The sequence below is a fragment of the Rhinichthys klamathensis genome, unplaced genomic scaffold (assembly GCF_029890125.1).
Source record: "Rhinichthys klamathensis goyatoka isolate OS25496 unplaced genomic scaffold, OSU_Roscu_1.1 h1tg000278l_1, whole genome shotgun sequence".
Lineage (NCBI taxonomy): Eukaryota > Metazoa > Chordata > Actinopteri > Cypriniformes > Leuciscidae > Rhinichthys > Rhinichthys klamathensis.
Genome location: NW_026606797.1, coordinates 163,163 through 175,595, shown reverse-complemented (window position 1 = coordinate 175,595; position 12,433 = coordinate 163,163). Strand labels below are relative to the sequence as shown.

The 12,433-nt window shown below is 46.2% G+C and overlaps 1 protein-coding gene across 2 annotated transcripts in view; it reads left to right on the top strand.

The window, feature by feature from the left end:
• Positions 1–12,433, top strand: part of flt4 (fms related receptor tyrosine kinase 4) — a 102,384-nt gene that overhangs the window by 45,127 nt on the left and 44,824 nt on the right. For both annotated transcript variants that reach the window (XM_056268943.1, XM_056268942.1), the window contains exon 6: positions 10,272–10,414. In XM_056268943.1, the coding sequence (XP_056124918.1) occupies positions 10,272–10,414 (143 nt within the window). The remainder of the gene's footprint in view (positions 1–10,271; positions 10,415–12,433) is intronic.

Below are 12,433 nucleotides of genomic sequence, written 5' to 3'. Positions count from 1 at the left end.
GAGCTGCGTTGAGACGCGGTGGGAACCCCATACCCACTACGCCATAATGACAAATGCCTGTTCTGTGTGAAGTCCTTGCGCACACTAAGAAGAAAGCAATCTAGGCCCAGGAGTGGAGAGGTCTAAGTCATAAAACCTGACAAATGTATGTGGTGAGGACCAGCCCGCCGTATTACAAACATCCTGAAGGGAAACACACGAAATTAAAGCCTTAGAGGCAGCCATACTCCTCGTAGAATGGGCCCGAACAGCCATAGGTGAAGACTGTCCGGCCGCTTCATAAGCAAGTGAGATAGCCTGTTTAGATGCAGGGCAACCTTTCTTGGGTGACCCGAAGCAGACAAATAACTGCTCAGATTTACGCCACAGGGCAGCTCTGTGAACGTAAGCATCCAATGCCCAAACGGGACTGTGGTGAGCAGGACGGCCGAGGGACGTGAGAGAACGTCGCGAGGCCGGTGGTGCGATTGCTAATGAGCAGCACCTGTGAAGCACACCGGTCTCGCATCTCTCACGGAGGAGCGGAAGCATAAAGGGGGAGCGACGAAGTGTATGAGCGAGAGAGGAACAGGCCTGCTTTTGTTTGTGTTTTGTTTTATTTTATTTTGGTAGCCAGCAGTCGTCCGTGAGGGGCTGCTGGCAGGTTATGTTATATTTTATTTTGGGTAGCCAGCAGTTCCGTGAGGGACTGCTGGCAGGTATTGTGTTTATTTCATTTAAAATAAAGTTTTATTTTGATTGTCCGCCGGTTCCCGCCTCCTTCTTCCCTGAACATTGCTACACTGGTGCCGAAACCCGGGAAGAGGGAGGAACGCGCTGTCCGAGGGTCCTCGCCGCTGTGGGGAATCCGCGGTGCCATCGAGCATGGTGCGCGAGTCGCCGCCGCGGACCGGAGCCTGCTGCCGTCCGCCGTAGAAGGGGAGGAGCAGGGAGAGGGGGACTCGCAGCCATGGACGCTCGAGGCGGGGCGCTGGGGTGAGTTGCCGGTGGGACGCCCGAGCTCGCCGCTGACCGCCTGGGAATGGAGGGGCGGCCCTTCCGGGAGGGAGAGGAGGAGTCACCGCCGCTTGCCGTGGGCCGGAGCCTGCTGTCATCCGCCAGTGAAGGGGAGGAGCAGGGAGCGGGGGACTCCTGCCGTCTGCCCAAGGCACCAGAGGAGCCGTCGCGGTCCACCGGGGGCGGGGGGGCGTCGAGGCGTCCACCGAGGGCCATCCAGCGTCGCCGCCGGGCACCGCGGAGGAGATCGCCCAGCTGGTGAGGGACAAGATGGCAGCGCGTTGTGGGAACCGGACCAAGTTTTTTTTTCCTCTCTCCCCTCTCTCGATCTGTCGCTCCTCATGCTTCCGTCTCCGTTTCCCTCGGCTTGTTGATCCATACCCCCAGGGATCGCGGCCGCCGCCGGGGGGGGGGGGGGGGGGGGGGGGATGGGGGGAGTAGGCACAGTCTCGGGTGTACCCCCCGGCCTGTGAGGGGTGATGGGGGTATGTGGTGAGCAGGACGGCCGAGGGACGTGAGAGAACGTCGCGAGGCCGGTGGTGCGATTGCTAATGAGCAGCACCTGTGAAGCACACCGGTCTCGCATCTCTCACGGAGGAGCGGAAGCATAAAGGGGGAGCGACGAAGTGTATGAGCGAGAGAGGAACAGGCCTGCTTTTGTTTGTGTTTTGTTTTATTTTATTTTGGTAGCCAGCAGTCGTCCGTGAGGGGCTGCTGGCAGGTATTGTGTTTATTTCATTTAAAATAAAGTTTTATTTTGATTGTCCGCCGGTTCCCGCCTCCTTCTTCCCTGAACATTGCTACAGGGACATAACAGATTAAGTTTTTCCTGATCTGGGGTATTAAAAGGTGGAGGATAAAAGGCCTGCAACACTATTGGGCCCGCAACATTAGCAGGGACCTTAGGGATGTAACCTGGCCTAGGGTAAAGAAATGCCTTCACCATACCAGGTGCAAATTCCAAGCATGAAGGAGCAACCGACAGGGGTTGCAAATCTCCAATTCTCTTGATAGAAGAAATAGTGAGAAGAAATAAAGTTTTTAGAGTGAGGAACTTTTCTGAAACCTCTTCGATGGGCTCAAAGGGAGCCAAAGCCAGACCCTCAAGTACAATGGCCAAATTCCAAGATGGTGCTCTAGAGTGCAGTGCAGGTCTCAACCTCAATGTATCACGGAGAAAACGAATAATAAGTGGATCTCTCCCAATAGAAATACCCCCCATAGGGGTGTGGTAGGCCGATATAGCCGCCACGTAGAAGGAGATAATCCTGCAGAGAAACGGTATTGCAAGAAATCAAGAACTGTACCAAAAGGGCAGTTAACAGGATCTAAGTGACGTTCACCACACTAGGTGGAGAATAATTTCCATTTCAATGCATACAGTCTTCTCATGGAAGGTGCTCTGGATTGGAGAATGGTCTCAACAACCTCAGTCGAGAGACCGGATTCTATGAGCCGGGCCCCCTTGGAGGCCAGGCCCACAGTTTCCTCAACTCCGGATGAGGGTGAAATATCGTGCCCCTTGCTTGGGACAGTAGGTCCCTCCTGACCGAAATCTCCAGGGGAGAGCCGTCTAGAAGGGACACTAGGTCCGAGAACCACACTCAGGTCGGCCAGTAAGGGGCTACTAATAGCAGACGGGCCCCTTCCCGGCGAACCCTCTCCAGAACACCCGGAAGCATGAATATCGGGGGGGAATGCATACAGGTGCAGCCTCGGCCACACCTGCACTATCGCATCCAGTCCGAGAGGAGCTGGTGTGAGAACCCCGCTACTAGATCCATATGCGAACCCCAAGATGAAAGCCGCCGCTGTGGCTCGGCAGCAGTGGGACCCGCACCTCGGGGAGCACGAACCGAACTGTCCTCCTCGAAGAACGCCCGGCGAGAGTGGAGCGTCCTCACGGACAGCTTCTCACAATGCTCACAGTCAGCCCCCTCTAGGACTGACTGGGCATGCTCCACTCCCAAACAAGCAACACAAAGCTGATGTGTGTCCCCAACCGTGATGTAACGAGGGCAGGGAACAACACAACTCTTGAAATCTTGCTTGCTCGCCATTGACATGATATATATATATATATATTGAGCTTGACAGACAATAATAAATATGACAAGGACAGATATACAGAGAGCGCTTGCTGAAGGCACAGAAGCTATCGCGGTCTGATTTCAGGGGTGCTTTACAGTTTCCTGGTGTATGACGTCACCTATGACGTCTCATCTTTCCATTGGACTGATTTTACACGTGCTTCACAACGTGCTTCACAATGACGCAGGGCGTTCCCACCACGTCTCAATGCAGCGTCTCGTTCCCTTGAAAGGGAACCACAGTTGTAGATAATGCAGCCTTTCTAAAATCCTGCCTGTAGTTTACACACTAATTTAATGGTTAACATTAATGTAATAATATTATAGCAATAATATCAAATAATAATAGATTAGGGGGAAAAGCCGGATATGTAAAGATGCTATTGACGAGGTTGAATACTCTGTTTTACTTGGAAATAGATGGATTGAAATGTGTTGCAAATGCAGTTTCAAGAAGTGGTATTGCCAAGAAGGATCATTTATATTTTACATTTAAACCATTTGGCAGATACTCATGTCCAAATTACATGAACATCAAACATCAATCATGTCAACGATCACATTTCAATCCCATTCTTTAGATCAGGCGCTTATGTTTGGGTGGAAACAGCATTATTAACCAGCGGCTGTGATTGGTTAATAGAGATTTTGTTCCAGAAATAACAAAGCTTGTTGATCTAGGAACTTGTTTTTCTGGGTTGTGCGCCATATAGATTGTTGTTTAACTTGCTGAAGTGTGACTTGATTGATTAGGAAGAATTATCTGTGACTTCACGTTTCATATGATATTGAAAACAAGAAGGTGTTTTTACTCACTCCATCAGATTTGTCTATGTAGTTGAGCAGGTTTTCTGGTTCTGGGATCTTCTCCCATCCTGCTGTGGGATGTCTCATGAATGCTTTATCATTACCCTGATAAACGAGGTCATTCTTCTAAAGTGTGGCTCATACGAAACATTCGCCAAGATCAATAGCCTCTTTTACTCGAGAGGGGGAAATGAAAAGTTTGTGTTGCATCACGTCTTCACCAGCTGACCTCCTGAATAAACACTGCATGTCTAATAACATTCACTAATGCTGTTGTTTGCTCTGTTTGGACCGGTTCAAACGTACAAATTACCAACAGCTCACAAAGTCACAGTGGGGTTTATTCAGATTAATGAGGTTATTACTGATGCTGAACACACACATAGAAAGGACTGCAGTAAAGAAGACCTCGCATTGGAATTATAGTGAGAATATGGAGGAAAAACAGCTCTGTTTTATTCAGAGGCTCAAACTCAGGGAATATATGCAATTTGGTGCAGATGCTGATATTCATTATTAGATGAAAACCTTGCAATGTAAATCAATGAGATCTTTATGGCAGATACTTATATAAAATGCATATAAATATACATTTCTGCCAATAATATGTCTTAGTAAGATGATATTTAAATGCTTAGATTTATATAATGCAATGCATTACAATGATGACTGAGAGATGAACAAATACACCTTCCTCAAAAGCCTGATGATCATATTTGATACTCATGATTTTTTTAATAAATGATGTCTGGATTATAAAGAAAACGTCTCAGGTTACAACTGTAACCTATGTTCCCTGAGAACAGGGAACGAGACACTGCGTCAAATGACGCTTTGGGGAACGCCTCAGGCTTGACGGGTGTCTGAAATCACTATCAAATCACGGCAATCACATTGACAGGCGACAGCCCGTGAATCATTAATGTGAATGATTAACATGCGACCTACAAGTATTTAAGGGCGGTTTGCAAACATGACAAATCACCTTATCATCTGAAGGGACTGTTGGTAGGCAGGCCCCGAGGCATGGCAAGGAGACGCAGTGTCTCGTTCCCTGTTCACAGGGAACATAGGTTACAGTCGTAACCTGAGACGTTCCCTTTCAAAAGGGAACTCACACTGCGTCGAATGACGCTTTGGGGAACGATATACCCATGCCGCCATGCTAAGGGGAGTGCATACCCATTGGCAGTGACAACTGTCCGAACCAGCAATTCAATGAAATGCTTGAACCACTCACCCTCAGGTCACACTGGGCTGTCAGTGACAGCATTCCCTATGGTCATAGCCCGAGCTATAATCCTCACAGGAAAACCTCCATAAACATGGTTAAATGAAAGGCCTGCCTGGGCCTGCTCAGGGCCTGCTCAGGGCCTGGAACCACAGATTCTATTTAGAAGGGGTCCCTTCTAGGGAATGTGGCTAGGCAACCCGAAGGAACCCCAGCCAATCACTATTCAGGGGAACGTACTCACCCTGAAATGCCACCAGGACGGCCTGACCTGGCGTCAGTTACATAGACACTTAGTCTGGCCACTTCCTGTCTGTCCGAAGACAGAGCCTCTGGACACTTGCCTTTAGGTAAGGCATCCAACCCGAGGGACTGTGAAGCTGGCAGAACCACTCGGCCCGGATCTCAGAGACGGGATATCCCGGAAAGTATGACTCAGCATAATGCTTTCCAACCCTTGTCAGCGAGGGGAGTTTCTCTACTCGATCCACGGATCTAACCAGTGTTTGTGTTTCAAAACACTGAGGAGGCCTGTGAAGGCCTAAGGGCTGATCTAACTGGGAGGCCCCTTACGAGAGGCCTACGACTGTCTGACCAGACTCAGGAGTCCGCGTGCTCATAGTGACCCTCGGTGAGGGGAGCACATGGTCCGCCTGGTAGGCAAACCAGGCTGTAGGCATGAAAAGTGGTTCCGGAAGGGAACCAGTAGCAGAGAATGAACACTTTAGTCGAGCCAGGGTGAGACCTCGCCTTCAGCAGCTGCCTGCTAAGACCAGCTGAACTGATACCAAGAGGCCACTAGCTTCCTGAACCCACCACCACTAAGAAACCCCTCACAGGGAGGCCTGGTGAGGCCTACTATCTGATAACCACAGTATGTGGGGAACTCACCTTCAGGGAGGGCTGGTGAGGCCTACTACCTGACAGTTTCCATTCAGGGAGGCCTGGAGGGGCCTACTACCTGATAACCACATTATGCAGGGAATTCACCTTCAGGGAGGCCTGGTGAGGCCTACTACCTGATAACCATAGTCCATGGAAGCTCACCTTCAGGGAGGCCTGGTGAGGCCTACTACCTGACAGTTTCCATTCAGGGAGGCCTGGTGAGGCCTACTACCTGATAATCACAGCATGTGGGAACTCACCTTCAGGGAGGCCCGGTGAGGCCTACTACCTGATAGTAAGTAAGGCTAGCTGTCCAGTTGCCTGTCCTTGGGGCTTGCCTCCAGGGAGGCCTGGTGAGGCCTACTACCTGATAGCCAACGTAAGCGGGAATTTGCCTTCAGGGAGGCCTGGTGAGGCCTACTACCTGATAATCATCTTAAGTGTGAATTCACCTTAGGCTTACCAGGGTGCGTGACCGCCAGCGGCTCTAGGGGTGACAGAAAATGTATCTGTGCCCAACCTAGGGGAGTTGGGCTTGTTTGTGAGCCAAACCACCTACAACCCAATGCCCGAGCAGTAGCTCAGTGAGGTAAGTGAAGCCTAATCTGGCGGCCCAGATCCGTATGCTAGTTCTGCACGGCAGGGTCGGGCAGACAGACCCAGTCTCTTCGAAAGACGGCCTAACCCTGCTCAATAAAGACACATTGTACCAGGGAGGCCTATTTGGGGATCCAGGGATCTTTATAAACCATGCCTCTGCACCATGCTGCATTATTCTTGTCGCCCCAGAATGCAGAGAAGGGGGCGGGCTTTGGCCTAACGACTGCCATGGGAGGAGGCTGTCATACAGGGATGCTTTCTAGAACCTACATTCACAAAGTGAAGGGTCAGAGGCAGAAATGCTTAAGTAGAGCGCCTCCACTATCCCTGGCACAGCCAGCTACAGAGGCTGCCCTGGTGAGGGCCAGCCTGCAAGCATAGATCTACCTGAGGGCTCGGAGGAGCCACAGCCTACTAGAAAAATAGTTATTATTATTTCGTACGAGGGGCTGTAGAATTGCCCACTGAAAACCCAAACAGAGCTCAAGATGTACTCAGGAAAGAAGTCAGACGGACCAGTGGGCTGGACATAAGATGTATCTGAAGCTCTAGCATCAGTCAAAACTCCAAGTAAAAAATACTATGAGAAAGAGACCAACTACTCTACCCTGAGGTGGCTAACAGCTCAAGGGCTAACATAGTTTCACATCACAAGAGAAGCCCATACAGCTGGTGCTTCTTCCTATCGTTCTAGACACCTAAAGGGGAACTTCAGGGCCCCAATAATCCAAAAATGTACCTTACCTTACCTTATGACATTGACATGACCCCATATCTCTATACAGGGAACGAGGTCTGTAGAGAGATACATTTTAGTGTTAGTTGCACACAAAAATTACTCTTAAAAAAGACCACTCAGCTCACCTGCGGCGTGCGAAGTGAAGACTCACCAGACAGTTCTTTATGAACATGGGGTCTACCACCTTTACATGCCTGAAAGAGGCACTCTCACTAACCAAGCCGAGGTGGGCCATCAGAACATTGTTCTAACCATGAGCCCAGCCTCAGGCCTGATGTACGAAGCGCTTGGGGAGTCGGAGAAGAGAGGAGAGGGCTAAGATATAATCACACCCTTAGGGGAGGTGATCCATGACCGACGCTGTGTGCATTTGAGCTGGATCACCTCCCTCAGATCCCTCTTCTTGCGGGAGACGTGCCTCTTCTGTGACATACTCCTCCGTGGAGGAGGCGCACGAGAGGCGACACTGGCTCTCTGGCCCTGTCTAAGGTCCTTGGACCATGCTGGGCCAGGCCCTCCCGTCTGTCTGGGTGTGGATACGGATCTCAGCGGTATTTAGGGCCTGAATACGGCTGAGTGCGCCCTCGCCTCTCTGAGCTTTCCAACCACCGCCTCCATGGATGTGCCGAAAAGCTCAGAGGGCGAAACTAGCGAATCGAGGAGAAAGCCTTTCTCTTTCTCCCCGATGTCAGCCAGGTCCAACCACAAATGTCTCTCCGTGGCCACTATCGCCGCCATTGACCTGCCGGTCACAGCATCAGTCTGTTTGGTGGCCCGGAGAGCTATTTGCGGCGCAGCTCAGTAACCGCCTCAGGGGCCCCACCCCCTGGTCGAGATCCCCCAGCAGATCGGCCTGGTGTACCTGCAACACCGCCATGGTGTGCAGAGTAGCACCGGCCTGACCTGCTGGCGTGTATGCTCTGCCATTCATTTGGCAGGGTTGGAGCTCTCAGTGTCGACGCCTGCCCAGACACGAGATAGTTGCAAATGTCTCGTCAATGGGCGGCATCGACACATACCCATGCTCTCCTATCCCCTCAACGTCCCGCTGATGTCGGTGGACAGAGTATGGGTTCTTCCATGTCCTCTCGATCTCAGTATGAGATCGGGAAGAAATGAAAGGCTCACCTGAGTTTTCCTTTTTTTTTTTTTTTTTTTTTTCATGCTGCTTACCCTCGTCAGCCGCCGCATCGTCTGAGAGGATTACACTCCTCTCAAGGTGATCGGCATGCTTCATCTGGAAAACTCTCATCCAGATCCTGAGTCCTCTTCTCTCGAGAAGAGGGCCAGACGAGAGCGGAGCGTTCTCAAAGAAAAACACTCGCAATTGTACAGGCAGTTCCCTCGAGACCTGCCTGTGTGCGCTCTTCCTTCCCAGACAGAAAATGCCCAGTTCGTGTATGTCACCCGGCGTCAGATATCTTGAGCACGGGTCTGCACACTACTGAAAGCACTCAGCCTTCTCAGTGCATTTCATAATTACCTGATTTTCAAAGAGGTTACAGACAAAACAGTCCCTGAAGACGATAAGATGATAAGATGATTTTGAATCCTTTTTTACGTAATCCGACTGGCGTTTTCACATGGTGGATGATAAAACCGGCCAAAAGATCTCATATGCCAAAATCAAACACTTCCCTACTATTGTCACGGGTGCTGTGTGTGCAATACACAAAGATTGCGTGACACAAACGACAAAAGATAATTTAATGTACACCTAGAACTAGAATCCAACACAACAAACCAGTAACGGCCTTATTTTGTCATGGCGGGTCAGGCAAAATCGAGGAGAAGAGGATCTAAATGCAGCACTTTTAATATAAACCGGAAAACTAAGACAATAATACATACAAGGGAATCACATGAGCAAACACGTGTCAGTGAAATCAACAATGAACAAACTGAGGGCTGTAAAAAGAACTAAACTAGAAACAGGTGGAAGTAATCAATCAATCAAACAATGAGTAACTATGACAACAAAATTGAACCATGACAATCAAGGAAACAAAGGAAATACAGGAAACAATAGGCTATATGCACGCATAAGTTCCGCATTTGACGCAAGGATGCTCGTCAGTTTCCGGTTGGGGAGATTAAAGCGGAGGAAAACCGAGGAAAACAGGATTATGGCAGAGTCTTCAAAATTTACTGTCCTCCCGTCTTTGAAACGAAACTTTCATGCGTTTAGATGTAATTTTATATATAGTTATGTTTATTTAATATAATTTTAAAAAGAAGCATAAACACAACGAGGTGTGTCTGTTTTGTCAGTTTTTGTGACTAACGCTTCATTAGTATAACCATGGAGTATACAATTCAATATAAATTCTCGGTATTGCATTGGACTCTATGATGGACTCTATGGAAGTTATCGAGCATCCTTGACCTTCAACGGAAATACCGCTGTGCATAGAGCCCATAGTTGGGTCCCACATGACACACTATGCACTTATACACTATTTACTGATGCACTATGTGGTCAACTGTGCAGTGTATGACTGTTATAAGATGATTTAGTCATTCATCATTGGAGTCTGATGCTCCTCCCCCTCTGTAATTAAAGACAGTTTAATGTATGAAGTGTCCAGTATTCCACACTTTAATAAGTGAATTTAAATTCATTTAAACATTCCTTTTTGGAATCTTCAGTGTGAACACACTACACACCGTATTTATACTACACAACACCATAGATTATTTCAGATGCACGATTGAAGGAGGGATTCAAGCCATTCAGAACACTCTCGCACTGCATAAAAACACATTAAAACCCAGAGTATCTATAGCAACTAGAGACTTTTGCATGGATAAACATCACTTTAGTTGTAAAGGGAACACAACTGAAACATGCTACGCACACTGCATCCATGGCTTTGATCAGGAGTGTGAAAAGTGTTGACATGCATGTGTGCAACACCAACAGGCCTGCGCTTTTACCAGCTCAAGCTGTTCCCCGAGGACTCTCCGGTGGAGCTCATGAAGGGAGGCGTTCTCCTGCTCAACTGCAGCGCACGGGTCGAGTTCAACACCGGCGTCGAGTTCCTCTGGGACTATCCTGGACAGAAGGTAATCACACACTTATCAGAGACATCGTGACCTGTCCAATTCACAATACATGACCTTTATCTAATTCATTTGTGTTGAATAAAAGAAGGTCTTGGCCTGTGAGCAAAAGTGATTGCGTTGTGTAGTAATAAATCTCTGCAAACCATCATGTTCATTATTACACTCCTGTGCTGTTACCATAAATCTACCAGTTCATTATATAAGCTGTCTCAATAGTCAAGCATTTCATTTCTAGTTTTCATTTCAGTTTTAGTTAATCTCCTGTGTTTGCATTTCGTGTTTAGGTCACATGTTGCCAAAGAAGTATATTTTTCATAAAGAAAATTAATACTATTTTTAAGACCATTTTTGTGACATTATTTTAACCCTCTGGGGTTGTTCGGCCCAAATGGACCCGAAGCATTAAATTTTATTTATTTTTTTTAAATCATAGCTTTATCGGAATGGTCAGAAATTTGGTGACTTTGTTGGTACTTGGTATATGAACACCCAAAAAAATTGGGGACAGGATTTGAATAGTCTAAGTGGTTGTAAAAAAAATAGTCACACTCAGGACCTTCGGGTCCAAATGGACCCGCCATAGGAAATGAATAGGAAATTGGCAAAAATGTGAAAATACAGAGTTTTTTTGTGCGTACAATCTACAAATCAGCCACGATCCAGAATAAAAGCACACAACAGTGAAGGGGTGAATCTATTAAACATCAAGAGTGCAAAACAGACACATCCACACACACACACACAAACACACTTTTATACACATACACACTAATAAATTCAGATTACATATGGGTTGTGAATTTTTCAAATGCTCAGTTTGTCCACCAGATGGCATCCATCTCATTTCAAAAATTGCTTTCATGAGGCCTAGGCTTGACTCTAAAATGAAATACAGCTTTAAAAAAAAAAAAAAAAAAAAAAAAAAAAAAAAAAAAATCTATTATATTCAATGGGGGAAAAAATGGGTCATAATTATTGCATTAATATTAATTATAAATCATTTTTATTTTTGAAATTATCTCAAAACACCAAAAAAGAAAAGAAAAAATATTATAAAAAACAAGTAAAAAAAAAATTATTATGATTTTTTTTTTAAAATATGAATCCTGCCCTTTGGGTCCATTTGGACCCGAACACCCCAAGTGTGACTGTTAAACGAACAACCCCAGAGGGTTAATAAAGTGCTGGGGTTGTAAAGTCTGGAACGCTAATCGCCACTGGTTCTCTCCAGGTTTTCCAATGGCGTTTTATAATGGGGCTTTTCAATTTATGAGTAAAATAAGGTCTGTGGTAAACATAAGCTGATGATACTTGGACGTTTTGTTCTACAATGTAAAAATACACACACTCACACCCCAAACGCTCTGATCTAGTTACTTATTAGAAACATTTGTTGTTTAAAATAAGCATTTTTTTTTTTAAAATTCGGAAACAGGAACAAAAGGAAACGGAACAGAATTTCTGTAATAGTAAATAAAAGACAGCGAATCTAACTGTTACATCATAAACTAACAATGAACATTCGTAATTGGTAACACTTTACTATAAGTTTACGGTAATAAAGTACTGTATTTGCAAACTATTAGCTTATAGTTAATTCATGGTTTATATATTCTAGTAGTCTCTATACATATGCATTTACATACATACATTTTAAGGAACACTTAATATTTATGCAATTAATTTCTAATTAAATAAATAATTAAATAAAGGTTTATTTAAAGCACTTTACTTAATCTAAAGAGAGAACTATTAACCATCAACAACCCCTTTACTACTGGTTTAAAATACTGTGCATCACTCATATGGTTAATACGTTGTTAACAAAGCATAAAACTTTACATATGAGCTAATTAAACAATAATAATTTTGTAAATTACAGTGACAATGAATGAATAACTCACTATTTGTATGTAGCCTATTAATATATTAACTACAATATATAAACTTTGAATTAACTGTAAACTAATAGTTTGCAAATTATAAGCATTAAGTAAATTATAAAATTATTAAGCACTT